This window comes from Lathyrus oleraceus, chromosome 2, assembly GCF_024323335.1.
Source record: "Lathyrus oleraceus cultivar Zhongwan6 chromosome 2, CAAS_Psat_ZW6_1.0, whole genome shotgun sequence".
In the NCBI taxonomy this organism is placed as follows: Eukaryota; Viridiplantae; Streptophyta; class Magnoliopsida; order Fabales; family Fabaceae; genus Lathyrus; species Lathyrus oleraceus.
Window position 1 is genome coordinate 483298366 of NC_066580.1, and position 23761 is coordinate 483322126.

The 23761-nt window shown below is 34.6% G+C and overlaps 1 protein-coding gene across 2 annotated transcripts; it reads right to left on the reverse strand.

Moving 5' to 3' along the window:
* Positions 1-7083: 7083 nt before the first annotated feature.
* On the reverse strand, positions 7084-23393 carry LOC127120700 (DNA-directed RNA polymerase IV subunit 1). Of its 2 annotated transcripts, none has more exons than XM_051051219.1 (17): positions 23204-23393; positions 22740-22801; positions 21261-21392; positions 20870-20990; positions 20648-20772; positions 18346-18402; positions 18035-18250; positions 15170-15325; positions 14955-15050; positions 12593-14868; positions 11558-11733; positions 10879-11135; positions 10611-10784; positions 10359-10496; positions 9711-9958; positions 8445-8556; positions 7084-8097 (listed from the first exon to the last, which is right to left on the reverse strand). In XM_051051219.1, the coding sequence occupies exons 3-17, from the start codon at positions 21375-21377 to the stop codon at positions 7717-7719; spliced, it is 4650 nt and encodes a 1549-aa protein (XP_050907176.1). In that variant the 5' UTR covers positions 21378-21392; positions 22740-22801; positions 23204-23393; the 3' UTR covers positions 7084-7716. The 2 variants fall into 2 exon arrangements, with proteins under 2 accessions (XP_050907176.1, XP_050907177.1); XM_051051220.1 differs by having other exon boundaries at positions 11558-11730; positions 23204-23392.
* Positions 23394-23761: the final 368 nt, after the last annotated feature.

Genomic DNA, 23761 nt, shown 5'->3' on the forward strand with positions numbered 1-23761 from the left:
AGGCTTTTTCTTTATTATGTTTGTTTAATAAAGTCCCTAGAATAGCTAGTCCGTTTAATGTATCAAGTGTGACTTAATCATGAGATCACATTAAACATAAGGACAGTATTCTTAAAGTATCTGTAGTCGAGCTTTATTGTGAAGTGGGATAACATTAAAGCATTAAGACTATTATGTATATAGACTGATGATCATATCTCATGGGTCATGGATAAAGAGTTATCAAGTCTTAAACATAAGTATGAATATTAAGAGTAATATTTACACTGGATTGACCCGCTATGAGAATACTATATAGAACGTTATGCAAAGTGTCATAAGTTATTCTCATGGTGATAATGGTGTATAGCACCCTTCGATCTAAAACCACTATGGACCCTAGATGTAGAGTCGAGTGCCTTATTGTTGATCTAACATTATCCGTAACTGGATGACCATAAAGACAGTTGATGGGTACTCCACGAAGCATGCTAAGGGACATGAGTGACCTGGATGGAATTTTCCCATCCTGCGTAACAGGATAAATGTCTATGGGTCCAATATTGAACTGGACAAGGATGACACGGTCTATGCCTTGTGTTCAATATAGACATAAGGGCAAAAGGGTAATTGTACACATAAGTATTATCACAGAAGGATTTGTCATATCACATGACATTTTCGTGTCTTGGGTAGCAGTGATGTGTTGCTAGATACCGCTCACTGTTTATTATGTTAAATGCATGATTTAATATAATTGCCAATGCCGCGAAAACCTACAGGGTCACACACAAAGGACGGATTGATGAGAGATAGAGTAACTAAGAAACACCGTAAGGTACGGTGCACTTAAGTGAATTGTAGAACATTGTAAGGTACGGTGTACTTAAGTTGAATACGAAATATGGTAAGGTACCACGCGCTTAAGTGTTTTTTGGGTATATTATAAGATATGGGCCACATACACCTAAGTGGGTTTTTTAGCTTGCAGCCCACACAAGTGGTTCTATAAATAGAACCCTTGTGTAGAAGCATTTGTGTAGTTGCAATTTTGTTTCTCTCTCTCTCTCTCTCTCTCTCTCTCTCTCTCTCTCTCTCTCTCTCTCTCTCTCTCTCTCTCTCTCTCTCATTCAAAGCCTTCATTCGTAGCAACTAACACTGAGATTGAAGGAATCCGTTCATGTGGACTGAGTAGAGGCGTTGTCATCGTTCAACGTTCGTGATCGCTCCGTAGATCTGCATCAAAGGTTACAATCGCCACAAGAGGTAACAATTCTATCACTGATCATGCCCATTCGTAAGGATCACTAAAGGAGAATTTTTAAATTCCACTGCGTTTTGGATCGCTCTTCTCCTTCACTTTTAACAAAAATTTAAGTTTTACAAAGGCACAAGGGCCTAAATATGGTTTGAATGAGTGTTAGTTCTTTTGGCTTTTTGAAATTTTAATTCAAGTATAGTTAAGTTTATTTACAAGTTTGTTTAGAAAAGTTTGAAAATGCAATGGCATAAGGCCAAGGTTTCTAATTTGCAATATGGTCAAAGTTTAGAAAACAGATACAATCAAAGAAGATTTTTTAAAGGAGAGAGAGATTTTGAAATTAAAGAAGTAGGGAGGAGATGGAGAGACTAATCCTAAGCATAAATTTAAAAGTTAAGATTTGAAAAGATCTGACCAATGGGTTGCAATCCAATAGACAGGAATGTCATATAGAAACCCCAATTTCCCTTGGACTTTAGAATCACACAACAATCAATATACAAATAGCAAGTTGAAGAGCAAGGCATCAAATAAAGATAGCCACATCCAAGCTTGACAACTTCATGATCTTCTTCAAGTTTTGCCCATGTAGCAGATGATTTCAAAGATGGCATTAGGCACATGTTCAAAATAACAGCTTCACGATGACCATGTTGCAGATGAACTTAAATGGATCTTTAATGATGTATCAGATGAAGTTTTAATTCACAAGCATTTGGTTTCATGAAAGTTGCCATTTGTCAAGTCCTTTTCAAAGAGAGTGTTGCCTAAATTCTAAGTCCAATTGTCTCAGATCAAACAACCAGTCCACACAAGATATTTTTTAGAGTTATTTGTTCTTATTATGTATATTAATGGTCAAAGACCACACAAACAAACACAATATACATAATCACAATATGTCACCAAATATGGTCCAAGTGGACAAAGTGAAAATGACATTAACATAAACAACTTGAATGGTATGAATAATGACAAATGAATAAATCTTTAAAAATTAAAGTGCATTAAAAGTAAATGACTTGAAATCAAATGTTAGTTGTTAATGAGTTATAAGTTAGTATTGCTTTTGCTTTTATTTTGTTTAAGTCATTCTTTGGAAAACATTCAACCCACTTATCACAAGCATGGATCCTTAAACCAAGACATCTTCCAAAGGAAGGGAAAAAGGCCAAGTTTCCACACAATACCATGAAAGAGGGGAGACTTACAATCTCACTAACTAGAATGTTATGCCTTTTGTGTCAAAATTTAGCGGTATGTTAAGCAGTCGTAATTGGACTTATGTAAAAGTCACAACTATTTGAGGTCGGGCAATAGAATTTTGGTGTTAATGCATGTTAGAGACATAGTATGATGAACTATACTCATGAAATATACCACACACAAAAAGAATATGTTCATGAAACATACCACACAAAAAAAAGAATATGTAAAATGGGGGACCTAATATCATCCAACGTATGTTGATTTTGCAATCAACTAGCCTTAGGATATAGAGACATTATAGGTCTGTGACATGAATGCATAAAGAAGGGGAATGAGATGAAGGGAGAGGGGGAATAGATCAAACACAAATTGGACAAAGGAGGATTTTTACCAAATTAAGATCATTCATTCATTTTTGGAGATGGAATGTACATTCCATCAATCCCCTAAATCCAATGATCTTAACCTAGCAAAGTCAAATCAACATTGACCAAGGTCCAACAATACAAGTCAAACTGACAAAGTCAATTAAAATGGATCTACATAATTAATTTGGCATTCAATCAATAAAATATAATAAAAATAATGCATTAAATTAAATATGGTTGGTCAATTTCCTAAAACCTCATCAAAACACCAAAGAAATGGTCATGAGATTTATCATAGGTCAAATAAGGTCAAAGGACCTTGGAGAAAAAATTTCAGAATTTTTGGAAACTTAAAAGTATTTTTAAACAATTAAAAATAATCACAAAATCAATTAAATCATGAAAAATATTAATAATGATCCAAAAAATAATTTTAATTCAGAAAATGAAAGAGGATTTTATTTTTAAAAAATTGGTGAAAATCTCATATTTTTTGGATCAATATTAAAATTAATATGAATTAATGAAAATAGGAGAAATAAAAATAAAAATCAGATAATCAAAAAATGTGGACCACTTGATCTCCCTCATTAATTGAGGTGGCAGATCAAGTGTTGAGAAACGCGCGTTCCATGGTGCGCACTATTCAGCACGCTACAAACTTGGTCATCACAAGCAACATCCCTGATTAAAACATTTTGAATCAATCCAATGGCTCAGAACACTTCCAACTCATCGTCGGAGCCAAAGACCGACCATCTTCTCCGATGACCCTGGTCGGACTGGTTCTTTCATCACCATAACATAAATAAAAAAGGATGACATGATCTTAAAGAAAAAATGGCGTAAATCATGAATATCACCTCAATTTAACCTAACGCCAAGTATATTAAGAGATACATGAAGTTGAATTTTGAGGTGTAAGAACTGAGTTGCTTCGATTTGACCTCAAAGCAACTCAATATTCTTGCCTACATTGGTAGGACTTCAGACAACCAAGGATCCAAGAGAATTGATGAGAATTGAGAGAGAAATGAAGAGAAGAAAAATCTGGAAAAATACCTTCAATGCTGTGCAGAAATGGATCTCTCTTGCTTCAATTTGTGCTTGATCTTGCTTGTGGAGCTTGGAGAAATGGATTAAGAATGATGCAAAGCTTTGGATCCTGAAGTTTTTTAATCTCCAAACAGTGAGATTCAAACTCAAATTTCAATTCAAATTTATCATGTTTTCCTTTGAATTGAGAGGGTTTCAATGGTTAGAGGTAAAGCTGGCGCGCAAGGTCCTTGAAATTGAAGCAATGAACCTCTATTTATAGCCAATGGTAAGTGTTATTTGCACACTTGAAAATACTTCCAAAATTGGCAATGCGAGGTACACCCTTGCATGGGCATGTGCAGGCCCATGAAGCAACTCAAATAGGTCCAAGATCAACTGAAATGAGGTCTGAATGAAGATTGCATTGCAAGGCAAATATATTTGGATGTTTGAAGCATGATTCTTGCCAACTGATACCGCCATGTTCAAGCTATGCGCAGACCCCTCAAACTTTGTCCAAAATGCATTAATTTGGACTCTTTGGGAAGGTTAGATCAAGAGGAACAACTTTTATGTTGAACACTTTTCCATTTGGAACTTGTATCATGGTGAATTTTGAGGTGGAAGTTTGGAAATTCCAACATGTCAAAATATTTTCTAAGTGTCAAGCCATATGTTTAATTATTCCACCTTGGCTAACTTTTTATGTGAGCTCCAAATAAAAAAGTGTCTTTATCAAAGTTGTAGCCCTTTTCAAAGACCTTCAAAATGGTCACCAATTTGACATCATTTGGATTAAGGATGAGTGAGTTATGCATTTTTGAAGTTGAGGAAAATCACTTGTTCAAAGGTATTGGTCCAAAATGACCTATAATGTATCCTCATATAACATGCTCATAAAAGTTTAATTAGCTCTTCCTCCAAACATTAAATTTGAAGTACACACCTTGAATTTGATTGTGAAACTTGGAAATCTTTCATCTCATAAAAATTTAGCAAGTTATGGCTTTGGGAAGTTGACATTCAAATTAGGGTTTAGACAAAATGACCTATAATATTTCAACATAAAAAATGACTTTCCAAGCAAAACTAGCTCTAGACCTCAACATGAAAGTTGTTTGGAATGTCATTTAGAGTAACGTTTCTCGTGGAATCATTTCCATATGATGAAAATTGTAGGAGATAGGATCTAGGGAGACCTAGTTTTGATCAGATGAATTCATCTGGCCAACTACCATCAACCAACTTGATAACTTGCAATTCTCTTGACTTTTTAGGCTCATGGGAGATCATATATGCATAAGAGGATGAAATTTGAAGTGTTCCTTGAAGTATTTGATCAATTGGTGAAGAAGCTTGTTGAAGAAGTTACTTAAGATACCCAAATGAACTAGGGTTTCCAATGCAAACCAATTCCAAACTCTTGAAGAAATCTTGATCAAAATAATATGTAAAGATCATTGGGACTCATATATGATGCTTAGAGACATTGTGGATCATTCCTTGGTTGATTTATCAGCAATGAGGGTCTTAAACCCTAGATGTGAACTTGATGAATCAAAGGTGATCATGCTCTACCTACAAAAGAGTTAGACAAATGCAAAGACATATTTTTTTGGTATTTTGGTTAGTGAATGATAAAATAACAAGTATGATACAATCACATAGTGCTTGGTGATCTCTCCCAAAACAAACCCAATGAAAGAGGGGTAAGGAGGATGACAAGGTATGATCTCAATGCTAATGCATATGATGAGGTAGCATGAGGGATCTTAGGGTCAAAATTGTGGTCTTACACATAACCTAATAGTGCATGCTCCACTTCCCGAAGGATTTGTGAACAAGTACAACATTAGAGAGTCTTCGTGTGTAACTGTCCTTCGAGCGTATTGGCGGTAGTTTTAGCTTTATAAAAAGATTACATATTTCTTCATTGCGGGACATAGGGTGTTGGGAAATACATTTAACTGATGACCCATTATGGTGGGGTCTATGCCGTTAATTTCATGTAGATAAATAGAAAAGATATCTACATTAGCACAGAGAAATTTATACGTGTTCTATCCCTTGGGAGAGAGTTCAGATCTTATCTTCACGAATCTAGTCAGATTATAATCAATTTGAACTATTTCAAAATCACTTTTCGAAACCATACCAACTTTTTCTTCATACAAGTTAAGGTTCAACCTATTGATTACTTCTAGACCTTCGTCTTTCTCTCGATTTCTCTTTCTTTTAGTGATGGTATTAGATGCGTCATTCTGCAAGGGAGAGTTATGGAATTTTGAAATCCAAGAGATCTTTGTTACTACATGGACTCAGATATAACTGATGGAGCCATAAATGCTTGAGTGTGCCAATGTAGAGGACATTAGACAAACTTGTGTCGCTTACAAAGACTCCTGCTACCGTGTGATCCACTATGGTGCCTATTATATCAACGACAATTTTACGTGGAACCAGTATAAATTACATCCTTGCAATATTGAAATCCTAACATCAGTGTAAATTACCTCATTCCAATATCGAAATCCTAGCATCGACTTATCCTTACTTTGTGATCTGGTGTCGGACAACTTTTGGATAAGGTACCCTAGTGGAATATCTCCATCAAACATTATTTTCACTAGATATCATCAATGACAAAAAATCGAGGTGGTGCAAGATCAAAGAATTCGACAAAGTTCCTTCCTACGATACCAGAGGTTATTCTATCCATCTTATAGAGGTATCGGTAGATATATGTATTTGGATCGAGAATGATTTTTTCGTGGAGTTTGATCATGGAATTTTGTGGAAATTTCAAAAAAAAAAAATTATAAGGCTATCAAGGTAAATTCACTCAAACTAGGGGTATCTTTAATTAGGGAGTGTGAGCTAAATGTTTGATCATATGCTATCTAAACAAAATAGATCCGACCAAAAAAGATTTTAAAATAATGTTTATTTCACATCTGTCGATAAATTCACCAAAGCCTTAATGATTACCAACACCTTGACCAGAAGAAAAAAAAGAATTACCCAAAAATAGTTTCAACGAATGTAACCAAAGAGAAGTTTCAAAAAAGTTATAAAATTGGAGTAAAAACTTAAATGTGCACGATTTGCATAATATAAATGTGAAAACATATAAACTGAGAATAGAATGTGCAGAAAGTAGGTTTCATGAGCATTCAATTTGTGTGTGTGAGATTTAAGAAACAACTACGGCTCTTGAACTAGATAGGATAAACTGCTGAAACATTTCACTAAAAAATATTCATATCAATACATTTGGTCTGGGGGTAAATCTTTGCACTTTGCAAGCTTCCCGTTGCTACTTCCACTAGTTCTTTATTTGCCTCACGTAATCGGAGGCAAAAAAATAATAGTGAAAGTAGCAAAAAGAAGCTCTTAAGATTTAGCACCCATCCCATCTTTATCATACATAAACAAAGAAAGTTAATTGTTAAAAAAATGTACAGTCACAGTCACTTCCTTCAACTTGTTCACTCCTATGCCTTGTCTCCTTTGTTTCAAAAGGTGCTGCTGCACTATTTTCATCTTGATTCGCTGCACTGCTACTACTATCATACGAGCTAAATTCATCAAAAGCTACATTTCAACATTGGCTAACTACTATTCTAACATATAGAGATGATACACAACAAAATAAGAGGCTGGATCATCTACCCTATTACCAATTACAAAACTCTAAAGCCACAAAACACAACAGTGCCTCTCTACCATTGATTTGGGACAACCTTTAAAATCGAAGGTAGAAAAACAACGTCGTTTTTTGTGCATCTAGAGTTGTGGGACTACTACTATCCTTCCAACTGTATTTCACCATGATTTATTCTGAGAAAAGATGACCTCGAGTCACTTGTTAGCTTCCATGTCATAATTTCCCAATAAATTGTTAGCTTCCATGTCATAATTTCTGGACCATTTTTTGTCTTCCAAGTCATCACTTCTCCACCATTTTTTAGTTTTTAGGTCATAGCTTTCGGACCATCTTTTTAGCCCTGTGTCATGATTTTCATAGCCTTTTTTAGCTCCCATGTCATCATTTCCCAACCATTTTTTAGCTTCCATGTCATTATTTCCTGACCATTTTTTCTTTTGGATCTTTGACTTTTCAGGATCAACAATATCAAGAGCACCAATAATGCATTTGCGGTATGAAAAATCTTCAACAGTCCCATCTGTTCGTATTATAAAAAAGCAACGGCTATCTGTAAACTGGGGATGCCATCCAACCTGTGAATAGACAGGAAAAAATGCATAGAGCTTTATAACATTTGCATTTAACATTTGCATAGAGCTTTGTCCCTTCCACCTTGTTTGGAAGGGATAAACCACAATTTGGGGGAACTAGAAAAAAAATACATAACTTTAGATGGCTATTTAGAAATTTCAGACTCTTTCTCTCATTTTTAAAAAGTTTCAAACAAGGGAAAGCTGATCAAAAGCCTCTTCCTCCCCTCCCCTCAAAAACCTCCCTTCTAACCAAACGCTAAGAAATGTCAGATTAACTGTGACTTTTTTTTAACAATATTGAACTTCTACATCACATGTATAAACCAATTTCATGCAATCACGCATACCTTTATGTCTTCTAGTCCAGAGCCAAGCTTCTCATTTTTACGAGGATGAAAATGCAAAACCCTCATTATTGTTGACTTGTCCCTCTCACCTAATATCTCCTCAATCGGATACCTACACAGACAACATCCAAAGTTGAAAATTATTCTGCAAAGCATATATCATAAACTAAAGTAGGGGAAGCAACTGAGCCACCAAATACAACTATGTCCAATAAATATATAGCTCATGTTTAGTAGCAATAAACAGAAAACATGCAGTTAATAAAAACTGAGAGGAAACCTCGCTAAGAAGCTTTCTAATTAGAGGGACTTATTTATAGATATGAAATAATAGGGACCGGCAAGTAATTTACCCTTAATTTAAAAGGTCCAATCACCCCTAAAGATGAAGAAACAGGTAAAATAAACTTTGAGGGACATACCAAATAAATAGAACTGCTTGATGGTATCTCAAAAGCAGGATAAATAATAATCTATCAAATTACCAATGAATGCTTGTTACTGAAAAACAGCCGAAACCTTTTCAAAGCATTTAATCAAGTTTGAGTCAACTAGACAGAAAACATTTTAAGTTCTTTCAATCCCCTCCGAACCTAAAATCTATTACTTAGCATTCACAAAGAAGATTATTAATGTTACTTGATAGTAACACAAAAATGTATTATTGATTGAAAAGATATTATTTTATTGATGTTTTCTCTCTTTTTCGCTCCCCCAATAATCATGTTGCCTACGGCCACTGGTCGCAACACGAATAATTTTTCAACAACTTTCCTATTAAGCCCATTTATTGGGTTAAGGCCCAAACCCAGTATCCCAATTCCTAACATCACTACTATTTTACCTTTGGAAATGCCTAACATAAATTGATATCAGTTTCCTCAGAAAATTTAGCATTTCATTATACTTGATGCAAAACACAGTGAAGGCATGTCACTTTGATAAATTACCCTAGAAGGCAAACCAGAATGAACTCATTACACTTGACAATAAACTAATCTTCATTCTCAAGAAAGACAAAAATAGACAGAAGAAAACAATGATTATGAGGCAGATAATACTTGTGGGGAAGCATCTAACTGCAAGAAACCACAATGGCAGGCATAATGATATATACAACCTTCCAGTTGTGTTATGTTTAGTTTAATATTAATGCATCCTATATATCGTAATGTCAATATCACTACATAAATACAGTGCTTTATGCCATCAAATGCACAGATAACCATATTAAACCATAGAAAAGCTAAATGTGGATCATCTTACTTGTTCAGTATGACCCTTGATGCAGTAGTAAGCTTCTGAATATCATTTACGGTAATGTTATTTCTTATAACACTTTTCCACTGCTTAGACTCTTTTGGGGCATAACCACCATTTTTATACCTAAACTCTGAATTGCAATTTCTGGATGAATATTTGTGAGATTGAGGGGTATTAGTCTCTTGTTCTAGCTGGTCAAAACTGCTTTCTAGCAGACCATACACATCTACAGGCTTATCAATTTCTTGTACCTGTTAAAACAACCACCATAGTAAAACTGACTAGAAACAGTAAAGTGAAGTGTATTATTTGATAATGGGAGTTGAAGAAGGAAGTATTACAATAAGAAATTTAATTGAAGTTCATATAACTCATTATGTATGGTTATATTTGTACAGGGAGGAGAACAATAAGAAAGTCTAGAGTAAGTGCCAGGATGCTACATTTTTTTGTGAGAGCAGTTGCCAAAAATGTATAATAACAGAGAAAATCTCCATGACTTTTTTAGGACAATGAAACTTACTTAAACATAAAACCTGCGCACAGCTGTTCATTACATTTTAGGGGCTTTTTGAAATTGGAGACATATGAATGAACGATCGAAACCTCATTGGAAGCTAGAAGTTAATGTATAAGAAAATATAATCTTACCTTCTCTGAGTATATGATATCAAACTGCCCACCTGTCCCCATGGGGAGACAATTTCCCCAAGCCAATGCATCTAGACTGCCCTGGAGATTATCTACGACTCCAGACTTTGCAGCCTTTAAAAAGGAACTGCCGGGATTCTGCAATAAGATTCCACAATTTCAGCACGATTATAGAGGTTATCATAAATTATAATCTCATTGCATGAAAAAAGTATGCAGCATTTGATTGGAATCATAAAAGCAAAAACCGACAGAAAAGCATGCTTGCACGAAGGGTGATGAAACAGCTGCATGTTTTCTTTGTCGCGCCATGCCTTTAGCATTTAATCCCACAAACTCTCCACTAGCTGAAAGACTATTGGCAACAAGACGCAGATGCTTAGGAAGGATTGACTTGCCAGTGTCAGATGTTGCAGACGACAAATTCTGCATGTAAAAATCATATGCTAGTACATTAAATACACATCTCCATAACTTTCAAATTGGAACATATTATGGAGGGAAATTTATTTAATCATACATGGAGATATTGCTGCCACCCTGCATCGATTCCAAAGGCTGAGCAGAAATGATGAATGTTATCAGGATGACTTCGTGTCCAGTCAATCAATGGCATTATTCTGTGACAATGGTTTATCAGTGAACCCCAGAATGCACCACTGTCATTTTCGGTGGACATGGTAACCCTCAAGTATAGTTCACCAGAAGAACCATAAGATTTTGATACTTTTGGAAGATCCTTCCAGAGAATGTCAACCTTCTTGATCTCCAAAAATCCTAAAGGACATTACGAAAATTCATGATAGTAGTAAATGTTGGCATGTTTTACTTTACTATAACTAACAATACATAGTCAGGTATAGATCAAACCAGATGTAGACATATTTTACTTCCTGATCAGTTTTAGTGATATAGTCCTCTGACCAAATAGAACCTCAATTATTCATACAAGTTACAACTACACTTTTAACTCCATATACCAAAAAGATCTTAGCTCTATCAAGTTCTCATAACAGTAAAGTTGGAATCATCAAATTGATATGACTATAAATAAGAAAAGCTCAACTGTCAGGATGTAGCAAAAACAAAATTTGAACTAGAACAGTTAAAGAAATGTCCCAGGCATATTTTCTAAAAGGATTTTTTGAAAATTATCATTTTAAGTTACAGATGGATATTCTGATTATATTACTACCAACCTTTTATCGCAGTTCGCAGAAGGAAAGGTATCATGACATTCCGAACAGCATCCAGTTGTACAGAATTTTTAGAGTCTTCGACAAGCGTGACGGTGATGCAATCGTCACAGTCTTTTTCCTTATGAACAGAGGTTTCTCCACCTTCCTTAGCCATGCAATCTATACAACATTTCCTGCTATTTCATTGTCTTGGTTAATAGTTATGGTAAAAACTCCAAGCAAGAATAAGAATTTAAGTAAAAAAACTTAGTGATAAAAACTCCTCAAGGGTCACAAAATTATAGTCTAGCCAATAACCATACATGGCCTCTGTTCATTCTTGATCAAAATTGAAGCATACAATTATCTTGCCACTTGTTAAAAAATTATTCTACACATATATCTGGTCTATAGAGCAATACTGAATGCAAAAAGTTCACCCACAATTTGATACTGACAATTATTGGACCAAATAATATCCAAATTCCTGTGAAATATGGTCTTGTTGTAATTGAAACAGAGTGCATAGTTCCATTAAACTAAATCACAATTTTAGAATATCCACTACTTTTCGACCTTCATTTCTGATTTTCAATCTTTCTCTTCATTTCTATTATTTGGAGAACTCTTTTTAGTTATGTAAAACATTTTACCAATGCAAGAGGATTTCAGTTCTTCATAGGAGCTGTACCAAAGTTATTAAAAGTACCAAAGTTTACATAAATTGTAGCAAAGAAGACAATTCCAATTTTTTGCAGTAAGGAAACAAGCAAAACACCCAAATAAAGCATTTTTAACTTGGCATAATAAAAGGAATGAAATCATTATTGAATCATGACATAATGAAATCAGTGGAAGAACATTCCTAGATGTAGTCTAAATAATACTATATGTTGCGAAGACACGAAAAATCAAACATATAACTCTGGGATAGGAAACAGTAGGCAGAATCAAAATTTTGTAACACATTAACATTTTTACAGTCTTTATGAACACTGGATGTTTCATCCATTGACAAAAGACAATGTTTGAAGCACAAGAATAAAAGAAACTTACTTGCTTGATATTTTCATATTGGGAAGAGTGAGTTTCGAATCTTTTCTGAAGGAGTCATATCGCTGGTAAAGAGAATCAATGATAGAATGCACTTCTACATTTCTTCTTGTTAAATTTTCCTTGTCTAAATGAAAATGGCAAACCCAAGGACTGTATTTTTCTAGATTGCAAGAATGTGGAGTGAATATTATCATGACAGTAGAAACAACGTTCGAGAACATCAATCTTTCCAAATAATTCTTAACTTCCAGTGCTGCATACTCAAACCCATTTCTCTGTTTACCAATTTTTTCAGACAAAAATAAAGACACGGTCTGATCACCACCTCTTTTCCTTGAACCACACTCCAGAACATTTTTTAAATTCAGCAAAGGTGATGCTTCAAGTAGACTAATAGGCTGACTCAAAGCACTGTATGCAGCCTCAGAAAATGCACAAGCAGAAAGCGCTCCGACTGGTTCACCACCTATAATATCCTCTCGAAAATTGCTATCACAAGATGAATCCTCTTCAGCATCATAAGAAAACTGAATAAGTTGATTCCCATATAAGTTTCTCACGGATCCATCATATCCATCATACATATCACGCATGAAGAACATAAGTCTACGGGTCAATGTCCCAGGAAGGTCTGCATTGTCACTGAAAGAGCTGTCACGATTCGTCACTGAATGAACAAAACATTCAAGTGGGTTCAACCCAGTAAGAAAAGAGCTTTCAACCACAGCATGAGCAATGTAAGATTGGCCTGGTTCAAGGGTATCAGAAAACATTTCTGTTGAATGAAGCCCCTTATGATTGTTCCAACCAGCACAAGTCAGTTCTCGGGGGATTCTGTATGACAAGCGAACCAGGGAATGTTGCAGTCCAAGGCACATGGAGTGTTGCACTAATTTCAGTAAATTACCCTTGCTTCCAGCCTTAATCATAGCAAGGAAACTATTTTCGTTGCACGCATATTTATCAGCTAAACTTTGAATATTGCGAAAAACATGTCTAAAAGCATCAACTGACGCTTGACTTAGAGCAGCAGATATTTGTCTTTCGTAATTCAGACGATCCTCGTCAACAGTCATAACATTGTCACTATCTGATAGACTTCCTGAAAGAAAATCACAAAAATAATTTACCAATAACTGGTTGAAATCACAAGCTTGTTCTGCTTCTCGTAATCCATATGAGATTTCCTCCATCATGTTTTCACGCGCATAGGAATCAGAAGAAAGGTACAAATCTGATAGGGAAACACTAAACCCAGTCATAGACAACCACTCACAAAGAGCTTTCTGTGCACCATGCAAAATGTCCAAAGTCTCCCCTTGAAAATGTTCCACAAGACTTTGGAAAACATTGTTCTCTGAATCGCGTAACCACCCAGAAGCCTCGGAACAAGATATCAGCTCTCCATCACTGACAAAAACATCATTTGAAGGAAAAGCATAGTCAAAATTAGAAGGCAAGAGCATGCTGACCAATTGCTTGCCACTCCAAAATGAGGTATTACTTGAAGGAGCCTTTACAATTGCAGGGGGTGTTAATTTTCTATTGCAAAGCATTTGAAGTTGCTGTATTTGGTAAACATTCAAAAGGACCCCATCTTGCAACAGCAAATATGCAGCAGTTAAACTATCCTGAGAAAGTGAAAGCAGATTTGCACCACTCTGCCCATTAATCAGTTGCCTATCCAAAGCAACCAACTCATTAAGCTCCACTCTAGCACCAACAGATTGTGGAATATACCCGTGAAGGCAATCACCATCAAAATCCCCCCGCAGAGGTGAACAACAGATTGGGTTAATAGATACTACAGAAGATATTGGAAGAACCCTAACTGTGAGAGCAATCATAGAATGTTGATGTATGGAAGGAGGTCTATTTATCAACACTTTATCCCCATCAACGAGAGGCCGATAAATTACGTCTCCTATCTGCAAATCTTCTTTTTTATACAGAACAACTGGATTACCCTTTCTGCGAACATTTATATGCCCCTTCTCTAGCAAACGCAGCTCACAACAATAAAGCAAATTTTGCTTATTCTGTCTATTTACGTACTCAGAAACCTGCAAACCTTCTGCAATTTGACAGGGTATACCAATTTCACTTATCTCGAGGTCTGGATCACCAACAACCACAGTTCGGAATGTACTGTCATTGCGTTTTCCAAGAACTACATCTTTCATCCATCTTAAGCCAGAAGAATTGCAAGCATTTTCTCCAACCTTTCTTTGTTGCAACTCAGTAAAAATATTAATTGGTGTTCTATCAGGATTTATCTGCATTTTAAAAGTAAAAACATAAGCAACAAGCATAATTTTGGCTAAGTAGAGAAAACAAAGGATGAAACAGCAGAGACACTTGCCTTGGAAAACCGCAAGCAATCCAAAACACGAGAACTTAACTCATTTGCTGTACCCCTGAAATCAACCAATTTCTTGCAAGCTCTGGTCCTGTTATCCTATAAGTATTTAACCAGGCAAAATAACATATTAAAAATTGGAATTCATATGACAATAATATGTGGTGTGACCACTTAAAAATATTTAAAACTATTAGAAAGAGGGAAAATACACTTACAAAACTCAATGGATATCCCCCAGAAAGTCGATGAGGGACTTCCGTGACACGATGACAATTCGGTGCCACCAGGAAGCAACTGAGACCAACCAAATCCATGCTTGGTATATACTTTTCAATGAAGTTTGAATCAACACCACTCAATAAATTCTCAACCTAAATATCAAAAAAGAAATATAAACCTTACATTAGCCTAGAACCAGAAAAAAATAAGTAGGGTGAGGCTTCTTGAACCGCTGCACAGTTTAATAAACTGCATGCTGTCTCGTATTTTACAACTTCACACCAATTTTCAAACCTTTTTAAAATTGTTTCCCACGGCTTCTATTTCAGTTGATTTACATTTGAAAATATTATGTTGCATTGTCTTTGTCTAGTAACATAAACAAATAAGCAAGCTTGAATTTCACAAGTGATTTTGTTGGATATTCCCCACCCAAAAGGGATATAAGTGTTTTGATCCCAATATAAAACGGTTGTTCATAACTATGGGATGTTCTATATTTAAAAAATAAATCTTTTCTTAATAAGATCATCTTTGGTGGGGGTAAATCAAATGAAGATTCATTCTTTTTTATAATGTAATTCTTCTAGAAAATGCACACATTTCACACAGTTTTGTCCTGTTTTGATCTAAAGAAAATGTAAGTAAACCTTCTCCTTTCATATGGGGGGTATCACCAAATCAAGGGAAACAAACAAAGATTTCATCTATAGGTCTTTGGAACTTGAGGATAGTCAAGAAATAAAACAAATGTGACTACAAGAACATCCTTTAATGAAATAGAAAGAAAGCTTGGAGAAGATGACAGAACATGGAAAGGAGTGGTTTATGAAATAAAGAACCGTGATCAAGTGGAAGACATGATTCCTCAGCACAGACAAGAGTCTGAACTGAGGGAGAATAAACCCACCAAAGAAAGAAAGGTAAAGGTAAAACTCCCCCTGATTTTCATTATCCTGATCTTGATGTTCCAATGGCTGATAGGAAACTTGTTAGAGGTTGGACCAAGCTTCCTATGTCTAGGTTCATATCATATTCTAATTTATCATCCTCTTTTACTGCATTTACTTGTCTTGCATAGAAATTCCAAAGAATGTACATGAAGCTCTAAATGAAGCTCCAAAGTGGAAGGAAGATGAGATGAAAGTGCATGAGAAGAATAACGCTGGGATTGTTACGACTATACCAATTGGAGAGAGTGTGTGGTCTGTAAGTGGTTGTTTACAGTAAAATTCAACTCTAATGGTCCAGAAGAAATATATAAGGCTGTGTTGGTCGATAAAGGGTTTAATCAGACATAAGGTGTATAGACTACTCAGAAATCTTACTCTTGTTGCAAAGCTTTACATTGACAGGACCTCCTATCTCGCTGCTAATTTGGATTGGCCACTCTATCAGTTGGATGTAAAAAATGTTTTTCTCAATGGCAATCTAGAAGACGTGCACATGGATGGCCCTCCAGGCTTTAAAGGAAAATTGGGAAAAAATGCGCAAATTGAAAAGAAAAAAAAAAAGACATTATGTGCCAAATAAAACACTATCCTAGAGCTTGATTTAAAAAATTTAAACAATCAGTAAAGAAACAGGGATACACCTAGGGGCTGTCATCAGATCACACTATCCACAAAGTATAATTCTAGTGGGAAAATGACAGTCCTAATTGTTAGTGTCGATGATATAGTACTTACCGGAGATGATGCGACGGGAATGGAAAAACTAAAGAAAAACCAAAGCAGAAGACTTCAAAATCAAAGACTTGGGATCACTGAATTACTTCCTTGGCATGGAAGTAACCAGGTCAAAGAAAGGAATAGGAGTGTTCAGAGGGAAGTATGATCTTGATCTCTTTACGGAAACAGGTATGAGTTGTTGTAGACCAGACGATATTCACATGAACCCAAATGCAAAACTTTGAGAAAAAGGAGAAATACTGTTGACACGGGAACACACCAGAAATTAATTGGAAAAATTATTTACTTGGCTCATAAGTGACCTGCTTTTGCCTTCACTGTTAGTGTTGGTGTTGGCAGCCAAATTATTCATGCCCCTTATAAAGAACACCTTAAGGCTGTATATCGAATTCTAAAATATTTGAAGACTACTCCTGGGAAAGACCTTTTCTTTCCAAAAAAAACGTGACTGAGAATGTGATTACATTTGTCTATGCAGATTAAAAGGATGGATCTGTTACAAATAGAACATCAACTTCAAGTTATTGTATTTATGTGGGGAAATTTGGTAACATGGAGTAGTAAGAAGCAAGGAGTAGTTGCTAGATGCAGTGCGGAGGCTAAGTTTAGTACAATTGACCAAGAAATTTGTGAAAGTCTTTGGATTCCATCAAGTTCTCAACGAGCTAAAGGTGATAGTGGAAGTTCCATTGAAGTTATATTGTGACAACAAGGATGCAATAAGCATAGCCCATAATCCAATTCAACATGATCGGACAAAGTATATTAAAATCGATTGTCACTTTATATAGGAGAGAATAGATTCTGGAATACTATATCTACCTTTTTTTTATCTTCAAATGAGGAAACGAGATATTTTGACCAAGAGCCTAGCAAGAACAGGTTTTGAGAATTTGATAAGCAAATTGGGCATGAATGACATCTATGCACCAACTTGAGAGGGGCTATTGAAATATTTAGCCATTGTTAGCCTTGATACTATTTTGATTCTACATTTTTTTTCTTAGTTCAATTCCTTAAATCACTCCTTAATGTCTTTAATGTATTCTTTCGTATAAAAGGAGAACCTTTCCAATTGGAATAAACAAGTTCTACAGTTACATAATATTTCAACAGTACCAAAGGATAATGATACAAAACTACCAAGTGTGTAAGAGTAGGCAGTGCTACCTGAACGGGTGATAAAACCCTCCTATTTACATGGTTTTCTTCTGGTTGAGCATCTCCAAGAATAAAATCCCAATAATCAGCAGGCAGTCCTCGCCCCAAATTTCTTTTCTTATTTAAAGATACATCATTTACTTCAACAATAATTGCAGTTCTCCTGAAGAAATCATTGGATGAAACTCTGAATTTCATCGCAGGATAACGACCCATACCATTTCCCTATTGGATGCATAAGTTGTCTTAGAGAGGCAAAAAAAAAGGGTGGGGGATATTTACTTCATAGTGAACCAGAGAAGATCGTATAATAAACTTACAGAACAATATTTGCAACCTTTGGGCGTATTATTGATTCCAAGGAGTGATTTAGCACGCTGTAAGAAGAAAATTGAATCTTAATAATAGGAAGTAGATAACAAGAAAAATGCAAATCCAAACAAACAACCTACATAAAACTAACAAGCAAACAAACACCCGTAGAAAATTTAAAGTCATAGGATGATATTCTTAGACAGCTGGAAGCAAAATCTACAGCTACCAATATACTTAAGCATGCATAACTCCCCAGGCATGTCATATTGTACTTGAGAACCTCATACAACTTAAGACCTGGGAAATATTTTGGAAAGATTTATAAAACCATGATAATTTTCCATATAATTTATGCATCGCATCCTAATATGGAAGGTCTAAACTCAAATTTCTTTTATCACACATCTACACTAGTAGTCTACTTTACACAAACAACCGTTATTTGGAATAATTTTAATACTGCACTTGGACTTCTTTATTATGGAATACAACAAACCAAGTGAGATAGGACAGGAAGGGAGTGAATGGAACAAAGTAACTTCCATTCATTTGACTATTATTGAGGGAACAAGCAGTCCCGTATGCCATTATTTGAGAGTTATATTACAGATAATAATTAGTAAAAGTATTTTATTCTAAACTACATTCCCCCTTTCTACCTCATTTTTTGGGGAACAAAATTTGGGTCTAAGGGGGAAATAAAGGGAATAGGAGTAAGTAGGGTAGCAAGCAACTGAGTAGAATAGAGAACAATATGATCAGGATAGGAACAGGATTGGGAGAGACTAGGGCTCTCATACAGAGGAGAACCAGTACTGTGTTCAATAAAAAACATCTTTGTTTCCGCAACCTTAAATTTACTTTCTCGCTGGATTTATTACCCAACATTCAGTTCCATATAACAATGTCAGACACCATGATATCTCACCAAATACTGAATAAGGAAGTTTTCAAAAATATTCTTGGTAAAAAGTAATTAGTTTTATTAAATAACAACCCAATTAGGGAATAAGTTTCAAAGATGGCTAATGATTCACTACATAATAATATCATGTGTACAAATCTACACAAATATAATATATAGAATAAGTTAAATATAACATACAATGAGAGAAAATGACGGAAAACTACTTTGTGGCGTATGAAAGAGCCAATACAAATACAAATGAAATAAAAAGACTGAACTTGGTTTGATTTAAACGAACATCACAACAAGTTTAACCTTTAGTCCATTTAAATTAGTAAAAGTACTAAATAAAATATCTTTATTTTTGTCCTTTCCAACAAAGCAAAGGGAAAAATGGATCAGAGATGAAGATGTTAGATCCCTCCAATAGATTTAACATAGGAGCCTGTCACATAACCCACATTCCTACCATACACAATTGAACTCTCGGGTAGTGGCTGAAATCAGCCACCTAGTTCTGGCTATAAATGTTTAAGCTAAAGATCTTTAAATAAAATATGTTCAAGCTCAGGCATGCAGTAAATTTAGAAAAATGATTTTCATGCAAAATTTGGTTCCTACAGTTCCTAGTTATTTCTTACTGACATTCAGTGAAAGGTTTTGCACTATCAATGGGCTACTTGGCTAACGAAGAAAAAATTTGCAACACAGACAGACAGTGAAAATAGTTACACTACTATATAATAAAATGAGACATTATTTTGGCTGCTGAAACTGTGAGTTCAACATGGACAGTGAATAAAATTACCATTCTTCTGATTAACATCTGACAACAATTATCCTAAAATGGCACACACAGAATAACAAGTTAATGTTTGAACCTATGTCAAAAAAAGTCATTTACAATAGCGCTGAAGATGCATGTCAATCAAGTAATCAATGTTTCACTCAAAGTCATTTGTAATAAATTTACTGTTACCAATGTTAGTCCCTGTTTTTTACACCAAAGCCCGCGTCGTGTCATCCAAGTGACTTTTTTTGGACAACATGTCACTTGTTAAGACTTTAAAATATCATTAACTTAATACTCTAACTATTTTTTCACTTTGAAATTATAGATAAATTAATACGGGTTAAATATTAAATAGTTAAACTATTAAACTAATGATATTTTAAGGTTCTGTGTGTCACGTCATAAAACAATCACTTAGAACATGCAACGTGCATATGTAAAAAAAAGCAAGAGATTAAACTTGATGACAGAAAGTTGGTATATGTAGAGGGACCAAAAAAATATTTAACCCTGGATTATACAAAATGCTGTGGTTTAAAACCAAGTCTCTGTTATAACAAACCCAGATAAACTGTGCTAATGTTGGTAAAAGTAAAAGATACCTGACCTTGATCCGTAATTCATGTCGAATAGATTTACATGCAGGGCAAATTTTTTTCAAGATTTCTGCAATCTCTGCCATGAAGTATGGATGTAATATGGTAAAAGGAAATTTGATTGCTCCAAAATGACCTGAATAATATATTAATCCATCAGCATCTGGTAGATTTCAAATAATCATTATACCACAAATTTCTAAACATATTTCCATATAGTATGTGCATCACACCTTCGCAGGACTTTCTATCTTTTGAACCACACGTCGTGCACCCATAAGACGAATTTGGAAGTCCCAAATCAGAACAAGTGACCTGCCCAGGTGCATTTATCTCCAAAGAAGAGATCTTCTCCTGCAGGCGTAAAACAAAATAACATAAATACGTGATTATTAATAAGTTACATTGCAATCAGAAAGATTTATAATTGATAACCAAATCCATAAAATAGGGTTTTCTCCCTTTAAAGGTAAAGGTAACCAATTCAGCCAAACAAGTGTTTCCATCTTACATGTCTGAATGCATTTGAACTAATTCCACTGCTAGACCAACACCAACAGTAAACTGATAGACGCAGAATAACTACATAATTGATATAGATATAAGAACAAGATTACACTTAACTATATCTTCCCCGCTTAAAACATCAAACTTTATCGCTTTTATAAGACCAGATGGCACTTTGTGCTCTGTAGCGAGGTCTTCGTCATCCATTGAATCTGATAACCTTGAGCTCCGCATGAAATTTCAAGCAGCCTATTCATTTGAAAAGTATTTATAAGAGTGTTGACAAATGAGCTCAGAGAACACGTGACTAAAAAATTATGTGTCTAAAGCTGAATTTGTATGTTCACATGCTAAGTCTAGGTTGTATGAATATATAGGTATGAACATATGCAAGTATGACAAAGTTTATAAAAACTGAGGAATAGATGAAGGAGGATATATTGTATATAATCACCAAAAATAAATAAACAATCAAAGAGTTAAAACAGAAGAAAAATATACTTTCCTAACATTTTGTTCTATCACTTGTTAGTATTGTTGTTACTCTGTTTTTAGGCAGCAATTATTATATTAGACAGCGGTTTGGTATTAGGCAGTTATTGAATAAATAGGCAGCAGTTACTTTATTAATTATGCTATACCAGTTCTAACTAGTTAAAACCTTGATTTGGATAGTAAAACCCCACAATTTTGCAATTATGCTTGCCCTCGGCGATTAAAAGCATACGCAGAACTATATTTCGGTGGAATAGGGAGTCACCCTTGTAATTCTTTGAGTCCTATAATCTACAATCTTTGAAACACTTATGTGAGTATGCTTATGAATAAATTTTAATTTATATAATTTTGCGATTACCTTTGCCCTCAACGTTTAAAAGTATACGCAAAATCCTATTTTGGTGGAATAGGGTAGAATAACCCTTGTCAATCTTCGAATCATATAATCTACGATCTTTGAAACATTTATGCGATTATGCTTATGAATAAATTTAAATATATACAATCCTTTGAAGTGTGATTTAAGGATTTAAACTAATTATCTTACTTGTGAGCTATGCTTATGAATTAAAATCTACACAAGTATTTTAAGTGACTTAAGGTTTTCTTTGTCTTACTAATGTTATTTTATATGCATATATATGAGCTTTATGAATTTTGTATAATCTTAAGATTTCATGGTTTACAATTTCGCTACCTTTGCGCAAAATTTCAATTTTAAAGACCTTGGTTCTACTTCTAACACGTTCTAACGCAATGTAATCAATAAAATTCCATAAACGACATAAAAAGCCAAAAAAATACAAAAAGTCCAACACATAATTCAATAAATATTTAGTAGCAATTGTTTCAGTTATCATAAAACCGAAACAAATCAGTTAGTAAAACAGCCCTTCTGCATGGACTAGCCTGTATTTGAATAATACAAGTTCCTTGTGAAGAAGCTTAACAAAGATATACATAATAACCAATTAACATTTACAATAACTTCAAAAAGAATCGAAAAAAACATATATCAAGAAATCAAATACTATCCCAAAGATTAACCAAATTATTGATAGAAAAAAAAAAGCTTCAGGAAACAGATATTCATATTACCTTCAAAAAGCTTCTCTCTTAACTTGAAACTCTGCCCAAAAAACTACTAATTTCAGGAAAAGCTGCAACAACAAAAAAAAAAGTACATTATATAAATTAATGAGTTCTTAGATTATGCAGATACACCAATTTTGAGAAAGGACAAGAAGAACATCATAATGAACTTTTCCACAAAAGTACTAAAAAAACACTGATTCCAAAACTTAATTAATTAAGAAGTTTATCACCGAGGAGTGAAAAGCTAAAAGCAAACGCACATTGCGAAGAAAACGATTCTAGAAGCGATTAAAACCTCGATGAATAACATGCAAAGGTAAAATACAAAGCACATTGCAAAAACCACACTCACACACGGTTGTAATCGAAATAGTCGCGGCGATTCGAAATAAGACCATGGAAGAAAGTTAGAAATAAAACAAAAAAGTGATTATGAATGATATAGAGAAAGGTAAACATTTACTCACTAGAATGAATGACGAGATTAAGCGGAAAGCGAGTTGGTGAATAAGTTAGGTTCAGTTTGGCTTTTGAGAAAGAATGAGCTAAAGAAGTGAAAAGCGGAAGCCAAACGCCGCGGGTCACTTTGGAAGACGGTAGTAGAAATAAGTTAAGAGAGAGGGGAGCGAGGGTGAAAGAAAAAAAGAAAAGGGTCAGAGTACTTTTTGATTCGGGTCTCTAGGTCACTTTTCGTAAATTACCCTTGTTATTGCGTTATTTTTACGGAAGTGACCTTAATTTGCCATAAAAGCTGTGTCATGTAGCTGGTGGCTAAATAATGAGTACTATTGGAGAATCTCATTCATTATAATAATACAATTTAATCAAAACGTATCACGTGCATATATTATTTTTCGTGATAACTTATTTTATATAAAAAAAATGTGGAAAAAATAAAAATAAAATAAATCTTACTATATTCATATTTTTGATTTATTATAGATATCTATATAATAAGATTTGGTTGAATATATAATAAGTTTGGTTGGATGTAAACGTGTAAATATTATATCTTTAAGATGTAT